Below are 22,666 nucleotides of genomic sequence, written 5' to 3' on the forward strand. Positions count from 1 at the left end.
GTTGTACATTACATTCTTTTTCAGTAGTAGGTTGGGAGTTGAATTGTTTTTTTGAACCATTTCTGCGTGGCAAGCTGTCAGTAAAAACATTTGCTGAATAAAATAACCAACGTGAAAGTTCATATTCCCACTGTTCCACAAGTTTGTATTTAGGTTGTCTTTTAAAAAACTAAATTAGTGAAAATCACACGGCCCTGTTTGAGGGAAGCCAATACGAAAAAAAGCACAGCATGTGTTTCCGCCCGGTTTCGAACCGGGGACCTTTCGCGTGTTAGGCGAACGTGATAACCACTACACTACGGAAACCTAACTGGTAACTGTGGTTCAGAATAGCCTTGATATGGATGTAGTACCGTGAAATTCCTGGGCATTTAAAGTAATATTAAGGCAGCTTTTAACAGGAAAACAACAACAAACAAACAGAAAAGGAAAAATGACTATACTTCTAATTGTGTAGTGCTGACACTATTTCGAAAGTTGGAATTTGCCTGCGCTTTTTTTCCCCAGAGGCTCCTACGGACCGCTGCAAAAACCAGGCACAGGTTCCTTGCACTTCCTTTGGGTACACTTTCTTCTGTGGGAAAGAAATGTTTTATTTGACATTCTTTCTCCGCCACGCATTGCTGAGAAGCCCAGGGCAAGTGCCGGGCTTCGTTGGCGTTCCCCGTCTTGCCGCTGTTTGCAGCACCAAATGCCACCGCTGTTATTTAGTAACGTGACCCTTTCAGCCTCTGGTGGAGAGACAGGTAAATAGCTTCTGAATTTCCTCCCCTGCTTCCATAGGCCAACCAGAGGTTCGAACTTGCCTACTTTTAAAATTCTCTACACCGTGTGTAGAATTAAGGGGGTGAAAAAATCAGACATCAAGATGCACTTTTTGGCACGCAGTGTACTTAAATTATTCTAAACCTGAACTTTGCATGACCTAAGGAATATCGCTTTTCTTGCAAAGAGGCAGACACATCCTTATGCCTAAAAATAAAATATTTTTAGGAAATGAGAATGACTTTCCATATCACACGAGGTATAACCGGGTGAGATTGTTAACAATCAATCAATCAAAAAAAAAAAAAGCAAGATTCTACCTTTTTGGTTTTGAGTACATTTTGCTTAGAAACTGAAGGAAAGATACACACAAAGTATTTGCCCATTATATAGAAACATTAATAAAAGTATATAAAACCCACTTTTTTTTCTTTCAAGATTTTATTTAAATTCAAGTTAGTTCACATATATTGTAGTATTAGTTTCAGGGGTAGAATTTAGCGATTCATCTGTTGCATATTAACACCCAGTGCTCATTACATGAAGGGCTCTCCTTAATGCCCATCACCCAATTACCCCATCCCCCACCCTCTTTTCTAGCATCCCTCAGTTTGTTTCCTATATTTAAGAGTGTCTTAAGGTTTACCTCCCTCTCTGTCTTTATCTTATTTCATTTTTCCTTCCCTTCCCCAATGTTCATCTGTATAAAACCCAGGTTAAATCCTAGCACTCTTTCCTTTTTCTTTTCAGAAGTTGAGGAGGGTTTCAGAAGAGCTTCTGAAACCGAGCTTCTTCTCCGACAACTTTCCCCTGTCAAATCTCTCCACCTTTTGCTAGTTTCAAGGGCACATTCCAGAGCTTTCCGCAGGCCCCTGGACAGATACATATTAAGCAGAATTTAAAGGCTTTGGAAAAGAAAATTGTTTTTATGGCTCATCGAGGTATTAGAGAAAGCCACTTGTAAAGGGTTAGATTTGTATAGTTAGGGAAGAAAGTTGGGTTTTCCTGATATTGGTATCCCTGGATTCCAGGGGGTGGCAAGTGACCCACCCCTGTGAGATGCAATCGGTGGGCAGTACTTTGGAGAGTCAATGGGCCAGGCCTCTCCCTGGCCCCTGCCCTCACTTGCAGGCGCAGGCCTCGTGGGGCTAGGCCAGGGCCTCTGTGACGCGACGTTCCAGGCCGTGGGCCTGTTAACGCTGCCCAGAGTCCGAGGCCCGCACTTTCCGCCCTCCTGGCACAGCCCGCAGGCAGGGCAGCCGGTGTGGCCAGGTGACAGGAGGCGGCGGCGGCGGCGGCGGCATGAGCTACTACCAGCTACCAGTGGTGATCGACAACGGCTCGGGAATGATCAAGGCGGGCCTGGCTGGCTCGCGGGAACCCCAGTTTGTCTACCCGAACATTATCGGCCGAGCCAAAGGCCAGAACTGGGTGGCCAAGGGCGTGCCGGAACTGTGTGTGGGCGACGAGGCGCAGGAAAGGAGAAACTCACTGTCCATCAGGTATGGCCGTCTCCCAGCAGGCAGACCCACGTGGGGGCAGGGGAAGTCCAGATGAGGGGCGCAAGGGTGCGAGGATAAGGAAGCGGGGAACAGGAAGGTCTCACCCCGCTAGTGCAGGCCACAAATCTCCAAGGGTGTATAAATAAAGTTATCGTTCATAAAATACAAGTTCATTAAGAACATCACTTAATTCATAGTACCCTCATCATGTGGGTTTCTTCAGTTAATTGATATTAAAACTGTACCATATTATGTAAAGATTTCCCAATTTTTTAAAAAAGATTGTCTTCTAAAGGGGGGGGGGACAAATGGAAAGCAACAAAAATTGCAGAGGAAGGTAGTAGCTATGCTAACTTTTGTTGGCAGTTACATTTTCTGACTGGCAGTCACTGCCCACAAAGGGATACTGGTAATAAATATGGGGATTAATCCAAGCTTGAAGAGAATAGATGCTGGAGAAATTAAAAGCTGCCATTGTTTAAAAAAAACAAAAACAAAAACGCTGCCATTTATCTTACTGCTTTTCCTACAGCTACCCAGTGGAGCGTGGTCTGGTTACTTCTTGGGGAGACATGGAGATCATGTGGAAGCATATCTATGATCATAACCTGAAGCTAAAGGCCTGTGATGGCCCAGTCTTGATTACCGAGCCAGCACTGAACCCACTGGTGAACCGGCAACAGATCACTGAAGTGTTTTTTGAGCATCTGCAGGTTCCTGCCTTCTATATGTGCATCCAAGGGGTGCTGGCTCTCTTTGCCGCTGGCTTCACAACCGGCTTTGTGCTGAATTCAGGTGCTGGGGTTACCCAGTGTGTGCCCATCTTCGAGGGTTACTGTCTGCCTCATGGTGTCCAGCAGCTAGATCTGGCAGGCCTTGACCTCACCAACTACCTCATGATGCTGTTGAAGGACCATGGCATCATGCTGCTTAGTGCTGCAGACAGAAAGATTGTCACAGACATTAAGGAAACCTCTTGTTATGTGGTAATGAACTATGAAGAGGAAATGGCCAAGAATCCTGAGTCTATAGAGAAAGTTTACCAACTGCCTGATGGGAAGATGATCAAACTCCATGACCAGCTCTTTCATTGTCCAGAGGCCCTCTTCTCTCCACATCTTATGAAACTTGATACGCCTGGCATTGATAAGTTGTGTTTCAGCAGCATAATGAAATGCGATACAGATCTGAGGAATTCGTTTTTCTCCAATATTATCCTTGCTGGGGGATCAACCTCTTTCCCTGGTTTAGACAAGCGGCTAGTTAAAGATATAGCAAATATGGTACCTGCCAATACACCCGTGCAGGTTACAGCTCCCCCAGAAAGGAAACTATCAGTGTGGATGGGAGGCTCTATTCTTGCATCCCTGTCTGCCTTCCAGGACATGTGGATCACTGAGGCAGAATTTAAAGAAGTTGGGCCCAACATAGTACACCAAAGATGCTTCTGAATACAGATAAAATGGTTAGAAAAAAAGGTTTTGACAGAAAACTGGATATTATAAGTATCTGGGGGGAACAGGAAGTATTTCAATTATTGGATTGTCCATGTCTCTTGCATTTCTATGATGGGGGAAAATAATGTGGAAGTAAACCATTGAGTAGAGACAAATTAAATGCTAGAGGAAACTATTCTTGACCTTGGAGATCTTATATTTCCTTTGGAAAAAGAGCAATTTGTAGTACAACACATGTGCCCAATGAATGATATAGATTTAAGTTTGTTAAGGTTACAGAAAGAAGGTTGCTGTGAGGAAAGATTTCATAGCAAATGTATGCCATCATGGATGGGGTGGCATTAGGATGGGTGTATGGTAGAGGAGGAGGAAGAGAGCAGATATCCAGAAGAGCATAATGGAAATGAGCAAGGGCCTAGGGGTGAGAATGAACAAAGCATATTCAAAGCATGCTTAATAGACTGGTTTTAGTGAAACGAAGATCTCATAGGGAGCAAACTAAGAGCAATGACTAGGAAGGTAAAGGAAGGCCAGGGACTGGACTGGACGGCTTTGTGTTAAATGTCCTATAGGCAAAGGGGAACAATTAAAGAATGAAGACACAGGAAATTAAGTTAAGATGAATGTGGCCGTAGTTTGGAAGATAAATTGGACTGGGAAGGCCCTGGAGATTGGGTGGTCAGTTAACAAGTTACTAGTCTAGATATAAAGTAGTCAAGTTTTATACTCAAGATTATAGGCAATAGGAATTAAAAAGAAGAAATTACAAAAAACTGACAAGTCTTGGTGTCTAATTAGATACGAAGGGGGGGAAGAAGGGTGTAAAATGACCTGGATTCCTGATAATGATGGCAGTATTAACATAACTCAAAGTATTTCATATTTGCTCTATGCAAAGCACTGTGCTAAGTGCAATGAATGCTAAATCAGGAGTCAGATCCTTTCCTTAAGAAGCCAGCAGTCTAGTATTACAGATGAAATTTTTACCTTAATTATAATAATACCAAATAGAAAGTGATTTAATGTTCTCAGAGAAATATAAAATGCTCTGAGGGCTCAAAGGAGGGAAAATACCTTGAGGGCTCATGGAAGACTTTCTAGTAGATTTGGCTTTCGGGCTGGGCTTGAAAGACAGTTGGAATTGAAACCTAATGCAATGCCCTTTCCTCAGAATTTAGGGGCAGCATATGTGGATTTAGGTCCAGGCCCTACCACCTACCAGCTGCAGGAACATTTCATCAAGTGGGGCTGCTAATCCCTATCTGTCTCATAGAGTCATTGTGAGGTTCAAATGGGATAATGTCCCTAAAGATACTTTCAAAATACAATAAAACAAGTTATTTTTTGTTATAGAATTAGATAATTTATAGGTCCAACTTAGATGCTACTTCCTCCACGCAACCAAAATTCATTTTATACTCCAGCACATGTATTACTTGTACTTCTATTGACCACTTAATTTATGCGGCCTTACTTGGTTTGCTTGTCTTTCTCCCGCACTAGATATGTTCTTAGAAGATAGGGATTGCGGGATTTCCTTTTTCATCTCTATCTCCTTCCCTAATGCTCTCTATGGTGCACTCCCAGTAGGTATGTAGATATGTAGAATTGACCAGAAGCACATTCTGGGCAGAGGTTGGAACGTTAGGGCAAAGGCTCCAAGGTGTAAAAATGATGGGTGCATTGTACAAGCAGGAGTAAGTAGACCTGAGTCAAGCATTTGTGAAGAGGTGCATTTCATTCCTTGGTACTTCTCTCCCTCTTTAGTGATTGTAAGCAAAACTAGATTGGATAAAGTGTAGAAAATGATTATCTGCGGGCAGTTTGAACAGTTGAAGCTGCGCTCACTAGATTCATAAGCACTGTAGAGAGCATGAACTCACTCTTCACTTTAGAATTCTTAAAGTACTTTTTTCTAAAAGAAAATAAGGCTATTTATCTAATTATCTAATTTAAACTTCAACATCCCAGAGAGGTGGGCGAGACAATTATTATTCCTATTTTACAAATTTAAGAAATTGAGATTTAAACAGGTTAAGAGATTTAAGTTTAAAACGATCCCAAAGTAGCTTGCTAGGTTAGGCAGGCAAATGATCCTTAACCGTGGTCTCAGGTAGTTAACCCAACAACCAACCTGGAATATTCTGTACTGACTCCAGCCTCTAACATGGGGTCATAGATGATCCTTTTCAGGTAACCTAGGGATAGGGAATAAAATTCGAAAATCACGTTTATATTTTCCCCACCCTTACAATCGCTGGAAACCAACGCCCCTAACATTTTGCTTTTCTCTCAGATTTAAGTGTCAACAGCGACAACTCCACAGAATTCACCCAGTGGAACAATGAATTCAACAATTAGGATCTGCCAGTTGTATGTAAAACAGTCTTACACCGGCCATTATAGAAACCCGCTACAATTTATGGTGGATTGTTCTTTTTAACCTAATCACAATATTAAAGCAAAGCCAACGACTGAAAAGCTTTTATTCGTAATAAAAGGTAGATTCAATCCTGAATGTTAAAATTAAGAATGAAGTAGTTATACTTAATAAAACCCATCCTTTGTTCAAGGAGAAGTTGAAGAGCGGCATTCTAATGAGAAGGGAGCAGGGTAGGAACTCCAGGGCAGTCCAACGAGCCGAGCCAATATTCTGGTTTAGTCAAGGCTGTCCGGGAATCTATTTTCTTAAAGATCTCTAACAAATGTGATTACAGTTAATTTCCCCGGCCCTAAAATTTTTCTGTGAACTCCATTTTTTAAGGTGGTCGAGCGCACCGTACCCTGTCTGTAAGTGATGGAAAATGGAGCGGTGCAGTACTGCAAGTTAGTTTTTACTCTCAAAGTACAGACGGAAAGAAAGACCTAACACTTGCCCTAACGAATGTGGAGGAGGGGCGCGATTGTCCGCATGGCCGGAAATACAACTTCGGGGGCGCGGAGGGGGAAGTGCCGACGCCGGATCTCGCGAGAGCCGAGACGGGTAAGCTCCGGCCAATCGGCGCGGGCCGCGGCCTCTCCCTTTATAGGCAGACGCGGCCGCTTGTAGCTCGGATTGCGGAGGGTGGGCCTGGGAGGGGTGGCGGTCAGGTTCTCTCTAACCCTAACTGAGAAGGGCGTAGGTGTTGCGCTTTTGTTCCCCGCACGCTGTTTTTCTCGCTGACTTTCAGCGGGCGGAAAAGCCTCGGCCTACCGCCGTCCACCGTCCAGTTTGGAGCAAACAAAAAATGTCAGCCGCTGGCTTGCTCGCCCCTCCCGGGAGCCTGCGGTGGCTCGCCCGCTTAGCCCCCGCGTCCCGCCTGGAGGCCGCGGTCGGCCCGGGGCTTCTCCGGAGGCACCCATTGCCGTCGCGAAGAGTTGGGCTCTGTCAGCCGCGGGTCCCTTGGGGGCCAAGGGCGAAGCTCTGGCCGCAGGGAGAGAAACGGAGCGGGTCCCCGCACGCGGTGCGCTTCCCTGAGCTGTGGGACTTGCACCCGGGACTGGGCTCACACACATGCCGCCTGCTGAGCGGCTGCAGGAGGCCCGCAAGTCGGCTTTCCCACGGGAAGGGGTTGTGGGCACTCCCTTTTGTGCGCTTCGCTGTCCCTTCCCCATCAGTGGTGGGCCTGTGGATCCCCAAACCTCCGGATTGGACCAGGGTGCGTGCAACTTGGTAGACAGGTGGAGGGCATTTATACAGTTTGCCCAAGTGAAAGGGCAGTGAGCCAAGGAGCCAGCTAGCCATTCTTTTGTAGGGTTTTTGTCCTAATCCCCCTCTTCTGGTTGTGTTGCCCATTTGTATCTCAGGTATTTTCTGCTCTGCGGATTTTGTTGGAAGTTTTTGTCTTTACCAAAGTAGATTTCTCGGCCAGTCGCCTCAATCGGTTGCGAGATTGTTAAACATTCCATAAGTATTTGTTAACTAGAACTAGCGTGTTCTCCAAACAGTGAAAACTGTGTTCCTTGATGGTGGTTGCGTTTTAATTTTCTTTGCCTCTGCCTTTGGATGCGAAGTGTTAAGTGGTGGCAAACTGAAAGGGAGTTTACGGAGAAATCTATTCCCCGCCCCCCATTGGATCTGGTTTTCTTCCCGAAAAGAAAACAAGCTGGTGGCCGTCTAGGTTAAAGGAAACAACCTACAGGCCCTTCTGCCCACTCATCCCCAAAACCCAATTCTTAATTCCAGGCTTATGTATTGGATTCACCCCAAATTTGGGCCTTCACTTCCTTAAGACAGCTATTCTGGGGGCAGTTGCTGGGAGAGATAGTAGCCAGCGGCCTGCATTACGAAGGGAATTATCAGGGGTGATACCCAACTCAAATCTGACCTGACAATGGAAAGGGTCAGTCAGGAGGACCATGTCAGCAAATTTGTAAATGTGTAGGTCTGTAGCATCTCAGCCCATTACCTAAAATAGGAACTTCAATGTTGTCCAACACAGTTCTTAGCCCTATTATGGGGAAAATGGGAAATGGGGTGTGGGAAAAAACTGGAATTCACTGTTGCTGGTAATGTTCTCTAAGTAAAAAAGGAAAAAAATTTCCCCAGTCAGCTTGGTTTTGTGGAGAGGACACAGGGTGAGTAACCAAATGAAGTGATAGTTCTGATTTTCTAGATTCTTGAAGTAACTAAGCTTCACTAAGATTCCATTTACTCAGAAGTTGATCTTTGAAGATCTCTTGAGGATTGCCTGGGTTCCTTGAGCTAAAATAAAAGTCTTTTGTTCCTGCTCCATCTAGTGGTACTTTTGCTTCTCCACATTCACAAAATTGGTGGTGGTATGGGGCCCGAGGCAAGGATGGTCATCTACAGGGAATGTTTTTGTCTCATTTTTAAAAAGAAAATGTAATTGAATAAACACAATTTAAAAATAAGCCCACAGCTGTTGTTGTTTTTTTTTTGTTGTTGTTCTCATATTTGAAGTCCTCCCTGGATAATGTCTTGTAAACATTCCAAAGGAAAGTTCTTAGTATTATAAACACTTGACATATTTATTCTATTTTGGTAAAATGATTCTCTTCCTTAAGTTATATAGTTTTGGAGTAAGAAGGGACCATCAAGGTCCTCCAATAAGAGAATTTACATGGAAACCTTTTGTAGATAATAAATAATTTTGGCAAATGTGACTTACTGCTATAAGATTTAAATCCCTCTAGCAGATAAAGAAACTGATGCTTAAATGGGTTTAGATAACTTGCCTGAGTTAATTATTTGCTGAGTTGGGACCAGCAACAAGGCTTCCCAACTTTAAGTTCAGTGTTCTGTTTACTATGTGGCATCTTACTGCTGTGTTGGTTTGGCTGGGAGGGATGACTAGCATTAACTCCACCATCATTTTCTGGTTTAAAATAAAATAGCATCCTTAATTGTTACTTGCCTGTGAGCTTAGTTTTCATCCCCACCCCCACTCCCTCCACAGTGTCTTTGATGTGATTTTCTGCTGGAAAGTCCCATGTGCGCTGCACTATTTTACAAGTACAGTTTATCTGCGTCATTTATGGTCGTTATGTTCTATAAAGTCATCATAAACACTGAATTAGTGAATACCGAACCATTTCTCTCAGGGGAAATATAGAATTCGGTTTCTGTGAGCCTCTGGTCACAACATCTTCATCAACTGATTAATGCATAATCTTGTTTTATGTGTGTTTCTGTTTAAAGAACTGTATTAATATATTCAATATATTGTTGACTTACTATTTTTAATATTCTATTATTTAATATATATCGTTGATTCATTAACACTCAACTCATGTCTGTACAAAGCTTATCTAGCACATGTGTTTTCTCTACAGGTCATATCACAGTCGTCTTGCACTTAGGAACACCGGATAGCACTTCAACACTATGCTTGGGGGTTTTAAAGGGCAAAATCATTAAGAAAAAGCACAAAAGTGCAAAAATAGTGCCACTAAATAGAACACAAAAAGGGCAGTTATTTATAGTGTTCTTTTGGAAGAAGAGTGTAAAGTGTCACCTTGTTTGGCCTCAGCGGGGAAACTTCATAATCAGGTGACTCAAATTTTTCACTGCCCTCCACGTGTTTGTGATGACCATGAAAACATTGAGGTACTGATTTTGGGGTTACAAATTTTAGTGAGTAGATGAATTCCAAATAGGAAATCCACAAATATTGAGGATCAACTCAAGGGCTATGTGACACCCAAACCTGAGACTACAGGTGTCCCCATGGCCACTGATGTAGATGAGGCTTGTTTCCTGCCTTTTATATTCTTTAAACAAGTGATTTACAAAGGGGTTTACAAAGGGAGAAGGGTATATAAAGTTTGAAAATAACAGTTTTTGTCCCACTTATTTATTTTCAGTGAATGATGTTGAATTTCAAAGAATAAAGGAGGATGTGAGAATTTCATGCTCATGAAATAGCTTTGAAAATATTGAAAAACCTAGGTTTTGCTTTGTCTTTAGAATGAGAGGCTTCTCTTCTAAGGTCCTGGGTTGGCTATAGTCGTTGACTCTGAAAATGACACAAGTTTCATTTCAGCTTGTCCTGGTTCTGCAGTCGAAAATGTCATGCTAGCCTGGCTCAAGACTTAAGAGACTCATACATGGTACAGGCATGCATATGTGCGCACATGCACCCAGCCTCACAGAGAGCGTAGAGGAAGAGTAGTTTGCAACAGAGAATGAAATGAGGTTAATTGTCATTCCTTCCCTACCTATTCCTTGAAGTTAATAATGTGTGATGCAGTAAAAACAGCCAAAATACCCAAGGCCTAGGCCAGAGTTTGCAAATGTAAATATTTGCATGAAGGAAACAAAGGAGGGAATCACACCAAGAATAAGAAAACAGAGAGGTGGGAGATGGCAGGGAGCGTGAGTGTCCCTTTTAAAGGGGGCAGCAGCTTTATGGGAATGGAGGCCTAAAGTTGCCAATATGTTAGGGGAGGACAAAACATTTAGATTTTTATGTGAACACGGATTTTTAAATGTTGGTAGCTCAGGTGAAATAAAATTTAAATGTTGCGTGGGTTTCTAAATAATTTGGCTGGTGTTTGTTTCTGAGTTGTGGGGAGTAGTTTCTATACCCTTGGAATTCCCCCTCAGTGGTAGGAGTGCTTTTCTTGTTCATGGTGGGCCTCTTACAGTTTCTGAGGTGCCTAATAGTATGAGATGACTCAGTTTGGGGCTGGTCATGCCAGGAAGAGCAAACATGGGATTATCGCCCAGCCTCCTAGGAAGGGTGGGGGTGGGGTGGGGTGGGGTGGGTGGGCAGAGACTGATTCATGATTTAGCCGATCATACTGATAAAATGAAGCCCCAGTAGGAACTCTGGACACACTGATGCTTGAATGGACCTTCCTGGTTCGTAATAATCTGTCTTGTCACATAGCAATGTGTTGGGAGAATAAGTCCCTGAGGACCCAGGAGAGAACAGTGGAAGCTCCACATCTGGGACCCTCCCAGACCTCACTCTATGCATCTTTCCTTCTTGCTGGTCCTGATTAGAATCCTTTTGCTATAATAAGACTGTAATTGTAAGTATTGCATTTTCCTGAGTTCTGTGAGTCATCCTAGCAAATTATCAGACTTGAGGAGGTAGTAGGAACCTCTAAATCTGTAGCCAGTAGCTTAGAAGGGAGGGTGGCCTGGGACTCTTGAACTTGTGGCTAGTATCTGAAGTAAAGGCAGTTTTGGGGCCTATAACCTGTGAAGTTTGGCCTAACTTGGGTTGTTGGTGTCAGAAGTCATTGCAATGGGCCAATAGAAAAGCCTTTTGAGGTAAAATCTGACCCATTATAGGCTACTAACTTATGACCTTTGGCCTAGGCAAATTCAGCAATACCAGACCTCAGTTATGCCTTCCTTAGAAGTATAGGGGTTTGGGCCATCTCACCAGTTCAGGGCCTACCCAGGATAATTGTATTTGAGAAGAAGTTACGCTGTTGGCATCTTCTGTAGGCCCCTGAATATATCCCTGGAGACAGAAATTTCAAAATTCAACTTTAATAATATTCTGAAATAGTGCTACCCCTTCCCCCATGTATAGGGCCTAGGGTATTTTCCCCAGGGTTCTTCTTCTTCTTCTTTTTTTTTTTTTTTTAAGATTTATTTATTTGAGAGAACGAGAATGAGAGAGAGAGAGTACATGACGGGGGGAGGGTTAGAGGGAGAAGCAGACTCCCCGCCGAGCAGGGAGCCCGATGCAGGACTCAATCCAGGGACTCCAGGATCATGACCTGAGCCGAAGGCAGTCGCTTAACCAACTGAGCCACCCAGGCGCCCCTCCCCAGGGTTCTTCTTGAGGGATGGGCTTATCGTCCCTCAGTGTCCATTCTGTCAGGTCCCGGTGGGGCTGTGAGCAGGCTTCTACCATCACTTGGTGGAATTGAGGTCATTTTCTCCCTACCATTCCTCTATTCTGGTTTAGCTCTCCCCTCCTAGAAAGTTATCAGAGTGTACAGTGTCTTCATTTGTGTTGCCTCGAATTCTAATTTCTTCCTTGAGAGAAAAAGGAAACAGGAAGAAATGGGAATGAGGGTATCCTTGTGGTCAAGCATTTTTATTTAGCTTGTGTTCTGACCTAGCTGGGAGACCTAGTATAAGTCACCCTGTTTCAGATTCCACGTCTGTCGAGTGGATATATTAAGACTTACCTGGAATGGTGTTATTTTAGAGAAGGGAGGTAGGCCTTATTCTCTTACTTTGCAAGGAATGATTTTCTAGCACTCGACTGGGAGTGTTTTGGCTACTCTAGCAGGGAGAGTTTTGATTTGTGTTAGGCATATAGGTAAGATATGTGTGGATAAGGATGGAGGTGCTAATGGTTTGTGAGTTTTTTAATATAATCCTAATTATGAACTTGATGCACATCTGTAATAAGAAATGTTGTTCTAGATGATGTTTACTCTCCTGTATTTTGTCTTGAGGCTTGCAGGTTTTTACTTTGGTGATATTTATGTGTGTACCCTGGCTATCTCTATAGATCTTCCTTGATTTACGATGGAGTTATGTCCTCTTAAACCCACCGTAAGCTGAAAATATCATAAGTTAAAAATGCATTTAATACACCTAACCTACCGAACATCATAGCTTTGCCTAGCTTACTGTAAATGTGCGCAGAACACTTACATTAGCTTACACTTGGGCAAAATCTCTAACTTAAAGCCTATGTTATAATAAAGTGTTGAATATCTCATGTAGTTTATTGAATACTGTGCAGAAAGTGAAAAAACGGAATGACTATGTATGGGTACAGAATGGTTGTAAGTGTATTCGTTGTTTACTCTGGTGATTGCGTGGCTGACTGGGACCTGCAGCTTGCTGTCACTGCCCAGCATCTCGAGAGAGCATCTCACCACATATTGCCAGCCCAGGAAAAGATCAAAATTCAAAATTTCAAGTATGGTTTCTACTGGAAGTATCCATATCGCTTTTGCACCTTCCTAAAGTAAAAAAGTTGTAAGACAAGTGAACCATTTAAGTCAGGGACCGTTTGTATTCGAAATGTTAAAATGCATAATTATTGCTATTAAAAGCAATTTTAGGAAAACCTATCAGAAAAAAATTCAACAAGGAAGAAATGAAAATACTGAATTTTTCATATCAATTTTTGAATGAGGATATTGTAGCTAAAATGAGAAACATTATTTATATATATCATTTGCATAAAATAGTTATATTCACCTCACAATCACTTTTTAGAGTGCAAGTAGCTTACTAAAGTGAACCAAAGGACTTATTTTCAACCTTGGAAGAAAAACTCAATTAAAGCTGCAATTGAACTATAATGGCACGAAGGAGTTCAACTTGACCTCACATGCCAGATGATAATCATCTTTCAAGTGTACAAACAAGGAAGCATAGTTATCAAAGAATGAGAAAGACATTTGTTCAAAGACCATTTACTGCTTTAACAAGAGGTGAAAGCTTGCCAGAAATGTATAAACACCTAACACGGTGCTATTCATAGGCTTAACATGTTCAAAGACTTGGGGGGCAATTTAAAAATATCTTTGAAGTTGTGAGTATTCATCATTATATCTAATAATGCTTACTTTCTAGAGCCCCTTTCCAAGGAGGGCAAAGCAATTTATCTGACTTATTTTCATGACATCCTTGTGAGATAAGGCAACTACCATTATCTCCCTTTTGCAAATGGAGAAACTGAAACACTGGGAGGTAAAATCACTTGAAGTAGGTCAGTAGCGGGCCCAAGAATTTAAGCACACACATTAAAGCTTTTAATTCCCATTTTAGTTTAACTACAGAAAACTAAACAAACAAAGAATTAAAAAAATAGGAATCTCGTACTTTTTCTTTCTCTTTTTAAGTTGAAGGATAATTAATGGTCAATCAATTTCTCCTTGTCAGCCTTGGTAAGGAAAATTGTCTTAAGATCAGGCTTTTCACCATTACTAGAATCTTATTACGTTGGAATGAATGAAATATTTGCAAAGCTGTGACGTTCGCTTACCAAATACTTAATGGTACTCTGTAACATGTTGCATTGTTCAGGATGTTAAGATTTCAAAGGTGAAAAACATATTCCCCATTTTTAAAGGTCTTCCTGAAGAGAAAGATTATATAAGCAGATTATATATGGCAGTTCAGCATTACTTAAATTTAACTAAATTCTTCATTTTATCCCTCCAATATATTTCTTCTTCTATTTTCCCATCTCTGCAAGTGCCACTGCCATACACCCAACTGTTCAAACCATTAATCTGGCCACCATCTGTGACTCGCTCTCCCCGAATCCCACCATATCCTTTGGTCTATCTTGAAAACATACCCTGAAGCCTTTTAGTCTAATTCATCTCTTCGCAGGTGGCTGCAAACACCCCTGACTAGCCTCTCTGCTTTTTATTTCGTCCCCTACTCACTACCAAATCATTTTCCGGAATACAGGGTGATCTTTTTTTTTTTTTTTTTAAGATTTTATTTATTTATTTGACAAAGAGAGAGAGAGACAGAGAGCACAAGCAGGGGAAGCGGCAGGTAGAGGGAGAGGGAGAAGCAGACTCCCCGCTGAGCAGGGAACCCTATTGTGGGGCTTGATCCCAGGACCCTGAGATCATGACCTGAGCTGAAGGCAGATGCTTAACCCACTGAGACACCCAGGTGCCCCCAAGGGGTGAGGTTAATTAAAGTGCAAACTGAATCATGTTTCTTTTCTATACAACCCATCAATGATTTCACGTCGCATTCAGAATAAAATTCCGAATTCTTATCAAGGTTTGGCAGGAACTGGTCCCTGTTTACCTCCCAACCTCATTTTACCCCTCTTCTCCTCTTGCACTGTGCTCTAGCCATGCGGGCCTCCTGCTTTTAGTTCCCAGGACTCTTTCTCACCTTAGGTCCCCTGCTGAAATTGCCCGGCCCCAGCACTTGCAGTTCGTGGCCACCTTCTCATTCTCATCTCAGCTTAGATACTACTTCCTTGGAAGCGTCTCTGACCTCCTTTTCAAGCAAGTTCTCCTTCCTATTATGACGTTATTTGGTTACCTTCATACCATGTTTTCCTCATTTGTAACAAATTATTTGCCTATAGTCTGTCTTCTTCACTAGGCTGTAAGGATAGGTCCAGGGACCACGTCATTTACTCATTGATATATCCCTGGTGCCTAGTAGGTAACAGTTGCTCAAAAATTATTTCTTGAATAAATGAATGAGTGCTGTTGGGACAGAGAACAGACCACTTAAATGGCATTGCTGCTTTTTTTTTTTTTTTAATTTAAGTAATCTCTACACTCAACGTGGGGCTCAAACTCACAACCCCAAGATCAAGAGTCACATGCTCCTCCCACTAAGCCAGCCAGGCGCCCCTGTAATTACTGTTTTGCCACCATAGGGGCAAGCTGCTAAGTAGATATAAGTAATAATGCTTTCTTTTGTTTTTTTCCAGTTATAAAATTAATGTAACAGTATCACTAACAAAGTTGAGAAGTAGAGAACAATCACATTTCAATAAAACTCAAGTATTATTTGGTATATTTCTTTCCAGTCTCTTTTTCTTTTCCAATCATGTATATTTTACATGATTATATCTGATATGTACATTTTACATACTTATTTTCCAAATTCTGTTTTCACTCAGTAATTTGTGATATTACAGAGACCTCAGATCCATTAGTTAATATTGTTGCCTAATGTTCCATTGAATGGATGTACCAGGGCTACATAACACTTTGCCTGTTGATGGATATTTAAGTTGTTTTCAATTTTTTCCCCGCTATTGTGAATAATTATTATGCACAACATTCGCCATGTTTTTAGATTATTCTTTCACTTAATTACTAAGAGGGCATGACTAACACAAGGGGTAGTATTTGGTTTGAAGGAGAATCACGCATGCTTGCATAGTGCCTTTGGATAATCTACCTATTTTGCTTTGTCGTCCAAAATTTCCCAAAATAGAATTTTTCTTGATCACCATAAACATCTACTTATATAGAACATTAAATCTGGCCATAGCTGCAAGCGTTGCTTAACTGTGCAGATTGAGTCATTGAATCTTTCTCAGAGTCTTTCTACTAAAATGAAGGGCACAGTATATATTCCCTGTCTTATCTTTCCTCATTCTCTTTCCTATCTTGCTTTCATGGTCAATCAGTTTTAACAAAGCAGGAGATAGAGATGACGGGAAGACCAAGATGGGGTGGGGAGAGAGGGAGGGATGCAGGGAGAGAGAGAGAGAGAGGAGAGAGAGGGTGTGGGAGCACAGGGGCGGGGCGGGGGGGAGAGAGAGAATGGTTTAAAAGGCTGCGTCTATTTCTCAGACAGTTTTGTTTGTGGTTCTAAGTTATAGGGACCAAGGAAATCAACACAGAGCCTTGATATGGACATGGACATTCTACATTTTTCTTTCCTCCTGCATTCAGTTGCAGCTATGCATTATAGGTGGAAAGGACTGACCCTCGCCTATATCTGGAATGTTCTAATCCCATCTTCCTTGCCATCGTGATCAGTTCTGGTATGGTCCAATTGGAACAAGTCCAGCACTTCACTTTAATGGTTGAGTGAAATTAGAGTCTCTCTCCTTGGATGGGAATGAAGAAGCTAGAAATCAATGTTGCTGCTATTGGCTATTAGAGAGAGAATCTCAGAGATTCCGATGCTGATTTTTTAATAGGGCACAAAGACCCAGCTATATTATTCTCCATGCCTGGCTTCATTTTGCCATTTTCCTTTCTATTAGAAGGAAAGCCAGTCTGAGGACAGAGTCAACACGTAAAGGAAGGCAGAGTCTAGAGAAACACAGAGCAATGTGGGGGGGGGGGGGAGCCCTTGATAGACTGTACTTAAAAGTTTGCTCTACTTCTGGAATTTCCAAATACATGACCTGACACATCGCCCTGATTGTTGAAGCCATTTGGAGTTGAGGTTTTTGTTGCTTTCACTAAAAACTACCTTACTGCTGCAGAAGGACTGGCACGACTGCAATATGATTGCTATCTTGCACGTAATCTTATTGTGGCCCTGTCCCAAAAGAAGGGTTACGGTGGCTTCTGTCCTAGAATGAAATGTTCTCTCCAGCACAGGAGGCCTGCCTCAGAGACTTCTGGACCTGCTCTTCTCCCACTTTGTACTCTCAGGCCCTGGACACAATGATAGGTGGCATTGCCATTTATTAGACTTGCAACTTTCAGATTCTGTATTTGCAAGTAAATGTTCTATTAGAAGGGTTTTATAACTACCAAATGCCATGGATGTGGTTTGTGATGATTTATAATATATAAAGATAATATAATTTAACTTATACATATTTTATTGTAAAATCATATAATTTATAAACATATAAATAATATAATATATCAAATAGCAGAGGCACGGAGGCTGTAATTCTGAGGCAGAAGCGATCTGGACAACAGCCCTAGGCTATTCAGGGATGTAGGTCTGAAGGCTAGGAACTTGGAACCACAGGGCATGCTTGGAGTGCTTATTCTTAGAGGTGAAAAAAATTGTGTGTGTGTGTGCACGCGTGCGTGTGTGACACACAGCAATGAAAACTCGCAGTTCTCTGCTCTTCTCCATCTTCCACTCCTATTCCATCCTTCCCCCATCACTAGTTCTCCCCTTATTCAGCTGGTTGTTTATGACAGAGAGATTCACATGAATGATGTAACCGAAGTAAGAATATCTGTCTAGTTTAATTTTGTCTTAAAGTTAATGTTTTAAAAGAGTTAATGCATGTTATTAGATGACTGTCCAAGGTGTTATTCCCGTTATGGAGTAAGTCTTCCTTTGGTATTTTTTGCAACAAACTGACTCTAGCAAAAAATAGCACTGCTGATGATAATGCTTCTGAGTGGTGACTTCCCTATTAACAGGCCTCCTCTTTGCTACCAGATAGAACAGTGTTCCTCAATCAGAAAGATTGTTTTGACCTCTTTATTGATGGAATTTTCTCTGCTAGTGAAAGATACAGAATTAAAACAAAATTATATAGAGAGCAAAGGAGAGGAACAGTGGGAATGGTTTGAATTCACCAGGACTCTCTACTTTTCTCCATGCCTGGCTTCATTTTGCCTTTTCCCAGCACTAACTCTGACCTAACTTGGTTGTTTGGTCTTTGTCTCAGAGATTCCGATGCTGATTTTTTAATAGGGCACAAAGACCCAGCTATATTATTCTCAATTTCACAGTATTTATACCAGTATTTCCCAAAGGTGTTCTGCAGGATGTTTGATTATTTTTTTCTATTTGTTTATTCATGTATTAATTCATCTAATAAACATTTATTGAGTACCTGTTATGTTAGGTGCTAGGAATGCCAGGCACTGGGTGATCAAACCTCAGGGTCCCTGGCAGTAAACTAGAGAAGACACATAGTGACAAGTAAGCTAGCAAATATGTAATTACAGAGTATGAAGGAAATGAACAGGGTGATGGACTAAGGTACAACGGGTGGAGGAGGAGGACTTTCGTAGTGGCTGGAGGAGAGAAGTATATATATTTGGATTATACTTTGTAGATAGACCTATGAGAGAAATTTTATGAAATCGTTGTGAGTGGAAGAGAGAATTGGGCATGATTCCCAGGTTTCTGGCTTGAGCAAATGGGATAAATATAGATGGGATTTAATAATATGAGGAAAACAGGTTTTTTTAGAAAAATCAATGATTCAGTGTTTTCATGTTGAATGAGATGTGAAACATCTAAGTGGAAATATTTATAGAGTTGCCATAAATCCCAGTTTGTATATAAGACAGGGCCTGCTTGTGCTGATTATTCCAGTGTAATTTTTTTTAAAAGATTTTTCTTTATTTGAGAGAAAGAGTGAGAGAGAGAGAGCAGGGGGAAGGGCAGAGAGAGAATCTCAAGCAGACTCAGCGCTGAGTGCAGAGCCCGACGTGGGGCTTGATCCCATGATCCTGAGATCATGACCTGAGCCAAAATCAAGAGTCAGAAGCTTGACCAACTGAGCCACCCAGGCACCCCTATTCCAGTGTAATTATTAATAATGTTACTTTTTATTCTCAAAAATCCTGCTTTGTGCAGTACACTACAGGGTGATCCTATGTATTGGTGAGACTAGTTTTGGTCAACTGGAGAGGTGTGATATTGTTGTTTGTAATAAGAAATACATATTGGTCTCCCACCCCATTTCTGGCACAGATCTCCTAAAACTTGGAATTTCCTGAGTGGTAAGAGTGATAAAGATGTCTTGATATTCTCTAACAAACCCCTTTTAGGCATATCTGAGTTTACATTGATAAGGTAACTTTTGGAAAGCAGCTAAGGATGGGTCTGGTTGCTAGGGGAATCACCAGGTGCTTAGGGGGTTGGAACTTTCAGTTGCCTCTCTTCCCCAACCAACATGTGAAGTTAGAGCCTAGGTCATGTGTAAGGATTCCTTCTATTCTTCTAATACTCAAATAACTCTTTGTTGAATATTTGAAAATAAGTACCTTATTTTAGTAGCACAAAAACATTGTACTATAGCTACTATTATCTGAATTTTATATAGGATAAAATCGAGGGTGAGCAAGGTCTGTGACACCCTCCCTTAAGTAATGCTGCTTCTGTACTTCCAACCTCACTATGCCCCATGTACTTGTTCTTCTTTCCAACCTTTAGTGGAAATAAAGACAGAAAGAGCCATGTTTTCATTGCACTGAAATTTAGAGTTTTAGCTTGAGTGTCTGATGGGATTCCTCCTTTGGGAGCTCTCCCACAATTTGATCTTCATGCTTGAGTATTCTTTTTTTTTAAAGATGTTATTCTATTATTATTATTTTAAGATTTTATTTTTAAGTAATTTCTACACCCAACATAGTGCTCGAATTCACATCCTTGAGATCAAGATTTGCATGCTCGACTTACTGACAGAACTAGCCAGGCACCCCTAGTGCTTGTGTATTCTTAATTTAAAAACCAACTCTTGGGGCACCTGGGTGGCTCAGTCGTTAAGCGTCTGCCTTCAGCTCAGGTCATGATCCCAGTGTCTGGCTCCCTGCTCAGCAGGGAACCTGCTTCTCCCTCTCCAGCTCCCCCATGCTTATGTTCCCTCTCTCGCTATCTCTATCAAATAAATAAATAAAATCTTTAAAAAAACCCATGTCTTATATTCCAACAATTATGAGTGTAGTAATGAGGAGACTATGGCTTCACATGTGAAATCTGACTGGCCCAGAAAATCAGACTTATTGTCCCCGGAAGTAGAAGGAACACTGAATTGAGAGGATATCTGGGCTTAAATCTCAATTTTGCCCCATAGTTTCTCACTGACGCTGGGTAATTCATTTTAATTTGAGCCGGTTTCCTCATCTCTAAAATGAGCTTATTAATATCTGCTCTTTCTAACTCACAAAGATTTATACAGATTAGATTAGGCAAACCATGTGAAAGTACACTGCTATGCAAATTTAAGTTATATAACTTCTTTCCTTAAAAGAAATATTTTGAGTCATCCCTTCATGTCCTGAAAATGAGAATAAAGGAAATACATCTACACTTATGAAAGTGGCCTGATTTTAATGTTAGAGAGGAATCTGGGGCAAAGTAGAAAACACAAAGAATGATATAAAGAATTTCAATTACTTAGAATTCAGCTAACCCAAACCTTTAATTAATCCGGATTAGTTTTTAAATTTTCTGATTCTAAACCCCAAAAGAAATTTCTTGGATTTATCTTATGATTTATCCCATTGTCCACCCATCTACATTACCTCACACCGGGTAAGTGTGAGGATGATGGCGGAGGGAAATGTGGGATGGAGGGGGTCCTTGATGACGCTGATGCACTGCTATCTTGACTTGCTCTGGAATCCCCTGCCCCTGGACTTTGTTACATGAGATTATAAATTTCTTTATTGTTCGAGGCTCCTTCAGTTGGGCTTAACTGTTATTTGCAACCCAAAGCATCTCAATATATTTGCCTCTACTAATTTTACATCAGGTAATCTTTATTCTCATCGAAGATAGGCTTATATGAGTTTTTGATCTCTTCCTCACTAGAACTAACACCCAAAGGCACAGGGCTTCCTAGAAGCAGCACACGGCAGAAAACAGATAAAAAGCAAAAGTTCGTTCTAGAATCAGAAATTTATCTCCCCTACTCGCTTCATCTGTTCTGTTGAACTCCTGATAATTGACTTTGGTTGCCTGGACTTGGGTATATCTCTGTCTTTTGTTGCCTCTGCTGGTGATTTGAATTTGGCCATATATTGTCTAACACAGTACAGTCTTTGCCTATTTTAATGTCATCTTCTCCTACATTCTCACTTCTATTCGGCCCAGCTCCTCTTTTCCTTACTTTCCTTACCGCATGATTACACATTTCATCCCTAGGAATCGTACCTATCCTTATTCAAGCAAAGCAGGAAATGATCATTCTGGTGCTTTTCTGAAGCTGTGAAAGATAACAGAAATTTACACATGAGAGACAATGGCGTCTAGCAGGGTTACCTCATTTACCGGGTCTCATGGTGGACGATGGCAGTGCCAGATTCAGCCCTGAGTCCATTTGTCTCCCAGTCTATTTGGCTGCTAGTCATCATGCTTTTCATTTTTTTACTTTCAAAACAGGAATAAAATCATCCTTAACTTGAAAGGTAAGCCTTATTTAATTTCTTTTTTTTTTTTTAAATTTTATTTATTTATTTGACAGAGAGAGACATAGCGAGAGAGGGAACACAAGCAGGGGGAGTGGGAGAGGGAGAAGCAGGCTTCTCACAGAGCAGGGAGCCCGATGTGGGGCTCGATGTGGGGCTCGATCCCAGGACCCTGGGATCATGACCTGAGCCGAAGGCAGACGCTTAACGACTGAGCCACTCAGGCGCCCCAAGCCTTATTTAATTTCTTAAAAAACTAAACATACACTTACCATATGGTCCAGCAATCACACTCCTGGACATTTATCCCAGAGAAATGAAAACTTATGTTTTTACAACAACCTGTACATTAGTGTGCAGAGCTGCTTTATTTTCAATAGCCCCAAACTGGAAATAACCAAAATATCCTTTAGTGGGTGAGTGGTTAAACAAACCGTGGTCCATCTGTACCATGGAATATTACTCAATAAAAGACCAATGATACATACAACGGATAAATCTCAGGCATTGTGCTGAGTGGAACAAGCCAGTCACCCAAGGTCATGTACTGTGTGATTCCATTTCCATGACATTCTCTAAATGACAGAATTACAGAGGTAGAGAACAGATTCGTGCTGGCCAGGAATAGGGATGGTGGAGAAAGGGGAGGGTGCATGTATCTATAAAGGGGTAGCATGGAGGAGATCTTTGTGACATAGTTTCATGTCTTGATTGTATTGTGGGTTACATTAAGTCATATTTGATAAAATGACAACTGTACACATACATTGTACCAATGTCATTTTCCTGGTTTTGATATTATGCTATAGCTATGTAAGATGGTCCCATTAGGGGAAAGTGGGTGAGAGGTATTTGGGACTTCTTGTGAATTGATAATTATTTCAAAATAAAAAGTTAAAAAAATAGCCTTGTCTCTCATCTCCCTCCCTACCCCCCTTCCCC

At 41.5% G+C, this 22,666-nt stretch overlaps 1 protein-coding gene and 1 non-coding gene across 2 annotated transcripts; one reads left to right on the forward strand and one right to left on the reverse strand.

Moving 5' to 3' along the window:
* Positions 1-233: 233 nt before the first annotated feature.
* Positions 234-306, reverse strand: TRNAV-AAC (transfer RNA valine (anticodon AAC)). The gene has a single exon. It is a non-coding gene; the product is annotated as a tRNA-Val (tRNA).
* Positions 307-2,067: 1,761 nt separating this feature from the next.
* ACTRT3 (actin related protein T3) lies at positions 2,068-3,786 on the forward strand. The gene is made up of 2 exons (XM_036118362.2): positions 2,068-2,267; positions 2,800-3,786. Exons 1-2 carry the CDS (start codon positions 2,068-2,070, stop codon positions 3,716-3,718), a joined length of 1,119 nt encoding a protein of 372 aa, XP_035974255.1. The 3' UTR covers positions 3,719-3,786.
* Positions 3,787-22,666: the final 18,880 nt, after the last annotated feature.

The sequence above is a fragment of the Halichoerus grypus genome, chromosome 1 (genome assembly GCF_964656455.1).
Source record: "Halichoerus grypus chromosome 1, mHalGry1.hap1.1, whole genome shotgun sequence".
In the NCBI taxonomy this organism is placed as follows: Eukaryota; Metazoa; Chordata; class Mammalia; order Carnivora; family Phocidae; genus Halichoerus; species Halichoerus grypus.

Coding starts and splice junctions, on each gene's coding strand:
- ACTRT3 (XM_036118362.2), top strand. CDS start 2,068: ATGAGCTACTACCAGCTACCAGTGGTGATCGACAACGGCTCGGGAATG. Junction 2,268..2,799: donor AGAAACTCACTGTCCATCAG/GTATGGCCGTCT, acceptor CTTTTCCTACAG/CTACCCAGTGGAGCGTGGTC.